The sequence below is a fragment of the Mesitornis unicolor genome, unplaced genomic scaffold, assembly GCF_000695765.1.
Source record: "Mesitornis unicolor isolate BGI_N332 unplaced genomic scaffold, ASM69576v1 scaffold25119, whole genome shotgun sequence".
NCBI lineage: Eukaryota > Metazoa > Chordata > Aves > Mesitornithiformes > Mesitornithidae > Mesitornis > Mesitornis unicolor.
The window spans coordinates 80-4,884 of NW_010208288.1; the positions used below are offsets into that span (position 1 = coordinate 80).

The 4,805-nt window shown below is 37.0% G+C and overlaps 1 protein-coding gene across 1 annotated transcript in view; it reads right to left on the reverse strand.

The window, feature by feature from the left end:
• Positions 1 to 1,239: 1,239 nt before the first annotated feature.
• Positions 1,240 to 4,805, reverse strand: part of LOC104546945 (WD repeat-containing protein 47-like) — an 8,749-nt gene continuing 5,183 nt past the window's right edge. Inside the window, exons 4-7 of the mRNA XM_010192460.1 lie at positions 4,065 to 4,235; positions 3,567 to 3,698; positions 2,618 to 2,836; positions 1,240 to 1,917 (exon numbers count right to left, since the gene is read on the reverse strand). Coding sequence (XP_010190762.1) covers positions 1,775 to 1,917; positions 2,618 to 2,836; positions 3,567 to 3,698; positions 4,065 to 4,235 — 665 coding nt within the window. The 3' untranslated portion in view covers positions 1,240 to 1,774. The remainder of the gene's footprint in view (positions 1,918 to 2,617; positions 2,837 to 3,566; positions 3,699 to 4,064; positions 4,236 to 4,805) is intronic.

The window sequence follows — 4,805 nt, forward strand, 5'->3', positions numbered from 1 at the left end:
TAACCAACTTAACCCCCTCCCGTTTCTCGTCTTGTACAGCGATTTGTAGTTTTCATTTTTAAATTATCTACGGTTGCAGGCAGACACTAGGAAAAAAGATGCCCTTTTAGTAAACACAAGCCAGGATGGGGAGCTCCCCACAAGAGGATGGGACATAAAACAACTGATGTAAAACTCAAATCTTCTCTGCAAATACACAAGTTACGGTAAAACTAAGAAAATTAGTATTAAAATATTTGTAGTGCTAATTAAAAAGTCTGTCAGCTTTGACCACAGATTGACAACTGGAGGAACAGAATAATTCTAAGGTGTATTTTCCTCTAAAGCAGTATAAGGACCTTAACCTAGGTGTCCAACACAGAAAAATAAATGGATTTTCAGTTTTATTATTACTTACCACACTGCAAAGTCAGCACGTGGAAATGGTATCAAAGATCTAAAGTCTTGCAGTTCCAGGCATACAACAGATAATTACCAGAGTTGCCATGAGGAATTATAAACTGAGAATCCAAAATAACAGGCAAGATAGCGGCAGGTGTTGGAGGTCTTTATTGAGATTATAGCACAGATACACTTCTATAGTTACCTTTCCACTTTTATATTATAGTTAAAAATGCTTGCTACAGTGCACATATAATTTAGTAACCAAGAGAATCCAAAACTTCAACTGCTGTTGAAATAAATAAATAATCTAGTGTTTAAGGTTTATATTTTAAAAAGTAAAAGGAACTGTACAATATGAAAATAAAACAATACATAAACATTAGAATCTAAAGTTTTGTAGAAGTTAAACCGCAATTTCTCATACATAAACAGTGCAAGAAATAAAATTAAAATAAGCTTTGGACTGGGAATTTAAACAATTTAATTCTTAAATTATCATGCAGACATAGCATTTTAAGCCATGCTGGTTTCTATTACAGCATTAATGGTATCCCTTTTACTTGAAAAACTGATAGCCATTAAGCTCACTGTGACAACTGCTGCCAATCCACTCTTTTCTACAGTACATTATACACAGAGGTATTCTGTTGCATTCAAAAAGTAAAATATTATGTTTCTATGGCAAAAAACCCCAAAACAATATTTTACTTTTCTCCCCTCCAACAGGTTAGCTTGTTCAAAACAATGTCATGTAGTAAAAACAGCAACATTTTCCCCAGTTTAGACGAAAAGAAAAAACCCCACACTATATAATGGACCATAGTCAACGTGGTTACTGCCCAGTCACCTTTAAAGTTCAGACTTTATTACTAAAAAAGTTGTAATTGTGGAGATGTTACAAAGTTTGACCTCTCATTGAGAGGTGATGAAGATAATAAATCTGAAAAAACAGTGGAAGCAATTTATTTTGTGTGTAACTAGTTACATAGAGACTTGATCAGTGTTGTTCGACTGAAGTTTCTCTATAAAATTCTCATTGAGGCAAAGACCAAGGAATGCAATTAATACCAAACTGTAAACACGTCATTCATGTTACTTTGAGTGCACATCGACAACATAAGAGTTCTCCTCATAGACTTTGGCAACAAGACTACAATAGGTCACAGCAGCATGAGTTCACATGGAAGACTGAAAGCACTGCAAAAGAATATACTAAAAAACACCAAGACCTCCTAGAAACCAGAAAAATCTGTGACAAGTGCCCCTCCTCTTGACAAGACACTCTCCTCCTCAACTGCTGCTCTCTCAATGGCTAATTATTACTACTTTGTTTTTACAGTTCTGTAGTCTCAGGTCTCTGTGCTTTAGCTGCATAGGTTGCCTTTGCACTCTAGCCATTGTAGGTCCAAAGGGTTACAGTTCTGTCTGCAGAAGACGACAAGAAGGAAAGATCTTGTGTGTGCCATCTGCACTGAATAACTTTGTCCTTGTGCTCGCCTACCACCATAAGAGGAAGCTGCTTCGTGAGGTCCCCTGAAGCAGAGGAACAGAAATCATTAGTCATTTCATGAATTTATATCCCAGCTCTTTGGTTTCTTGGGGTGGGTTTTTGGTTTGTCCTCTCCCCCCCATTTGTTTAATAAACCTTAGATATATATTTCACCTTATGAAGCACACTTGACATCCCCTCCCTCCACAGCATAACACAAGACCCCAGTGTTTTGCTTCTGAGGCATTACTGGACACAGCACCACTTTAAAATACAGGAATTCAGAGTTTTTAAGCAATGTGATTAAAATTTAAGAGTCCAAGAAAATCAAGTCGATTACATATACTTGGTCTCTTCTCTTCTCTTAACTCTTTCCAATAAAAGGAAGAAGCATGTTTTTGTTTTAACTGAGTTTTTTGGGGTTGTTTTTGTTTTGTGTGTTTTGTTTGTTTGTTTTTAAAAGACTCACTTTTATGAATGCTGCCTGAAACCAATGGCCATCTCATCAAGCAGCAGTAATTAATTCTTTTATAATAATTAGCCTCCCCAGTTTAGTTAATAGACTACATTCTTAGCAACACAAATAGCCAATTGTGAGGCACAACCACATTTATATACATTTCAAATCCTTCAAAGCTCTATTTTTTCCCCTTTTAAAGTAAAACCTGATCTTCGAATCAAGTTCTCTTATAACTTCAGTATTAAAAGCACCAAATTGAAAATGAACCTTGTGTCCTTTGTTACCTTGCAAGTCTGTGACCTTTATTTTCATATCATACGATCCTGTGAGCAAGTAGTGTGCCCCTGGAGAGAAGCGAACAGAACGAACATCACTGGAATGAGGATGATAGCTCTGCACCATTCGTCCTCCTCGAATATCGTACAACATGCAGCTGGAGTCCTCTTGTCCTGTGGCCAGGAGACGACCGCTAGGATCAACAGCTACTGAGGCTACAGCACTTCCTACAGGAAAAAAAGCCCCAAACACACACACATTATATTTAAGCACGTTTGTGCAAACAGCCTTTTGTTTTTAATACGACACATTCTATACGAACAGTGAATGCTGGCCTTAAATTTCACATGAATATACCTAGCCACCATTATCTTGAAACAAGAGAACTTAAAACTCTGAAGCCATAGGTCACCCTGGAACAGTAGCAAAGCCACTATTAAAGCTCTGTGAGAAAGAGTATGTGTTTCATCACAGGAAAGAAAGTCACTGTGTATGAAGTAATGTAGAACAAGGCAAGGAATTCCTGTCCCAGCTCTAATTTATTGCCTTCCCTCCTCAAAAGCCTTCAAGAATAAATCCAAACCCAAGTGGCTGTTAAGAATCCTTTTGCAGACTTCTATAGAGTAAGTTGACAACTTACAAAAATGGCTATTCCTTCCCACCCCTTCCTCTGACTCTGAAACAGTCTTGCGTCTTTATTTTAATGTACTTGAAAATGGTTATTTTTTGCCTTGTGATTTTTCAAACAGAAAACTTTTGAATTGAAACATTACTTTAAAAAACAAAACAAAACAAAACCAAAACACATTGGTAAAGATATCCTCACAACTTCTTCCTTTAAAAGCCAAGCTTCTGTTCTGAGATGTAAGAACCCCTTACATTGACTCTGTACTACTTAGACATTTTTAAAATACATTTTTATGCAAGAATGATTAGAAGCATGACAGCAAGTCTTACCTGTTCCATGAAATGTTGTTCCCACAACACGAACACAGCTTGGCACTCTAAGGTCCCAGAATCTTACAGTCTTGTCTTGGGATCCAGATGCAATCATCCAGCCACTCCAAGTATAAAGTGCTAAAATATGACCTGTGAACAAGAAGACTTCTTTATTTGGTTAAACATCATTAATCAAATAATATTACAGTTCTGATTATAAGTTTGCATTCAGAGATTTAACAGTCCCTGTGGAAGACCCGCATGTTGCATGATTTAAAATGCCACAAGCGTAAGGCAATACCCAGCTTCACATCTGCTCTGGAATGAAGAATGCACTCTCTCCATTAAATTAACAGCCAATATATTTAAAAACAAACACCCCCTACCCAAATACCTCAAAGAACAATTTGGAGAAGAAGAAAAAAGACTTGTAAGAAAGAAAAACACAAACCAACAACTTTATTAGGATATAATACAGACTTCACAAGCGCGCTAGAGAAGCGGTAACATACATACCAGTGTGACCACTTAGAGCATGCAGCCCTTGTCCTCGCTGACAATCTGTTGTGTAAATATTACAGTCCCCTGCTCCAGCACTTATTAAAATAGCACCGCCACTTTCTGGGCCTTCCATAAAAGCAAGGTCTCTGATTGTCCCATCATGCATGCTGAACTCCAAATCTGGTCCTAAAATAATTTTAAAGAAATCAAAGAACAAAATGAGGCATATTTTGTTTATCACTGTTAGCTATCCAATCTTTAAAGCAGCTACAGTGATAATGCAGAATATTTTAGGCATGGGCAGATACACTACCAAGTAAAAACATCGTTGTGCACTTTCTACAGAACACTATTTCTGTTCCTAGAGCTCAAATAAAATCCATAAGAATCTTATTTTCATAGAGTGTTTGCTTGAGCTTCCTACAGTTTCTAAAGCTTTGCAAAGGGTACACAGACCATCTACATAGCCAAGTCCAGACAAGATTTACAGAGTAAATTTATTTCTTTTTGTAAACTATGGTAAACTAAAAAAGGCTTTTTCTGCCAGGAGGGAAGGATCCTTGAGAACACTGAACCACATAGGACAAGGTAGCCTAGAGTTCAAAACAGAAAAGGTAAGAGCCATATTCAGTGTATTGAATGGAAAACAGCATGCAAAACACAGCATGGAAAACAGTTTTTGCTGGGAGAAAAGCCTTAAACTTCTAAGTTTAGGGATAAGATGACAGAACTAGGGGAACTGGAAGTAAATTCCTG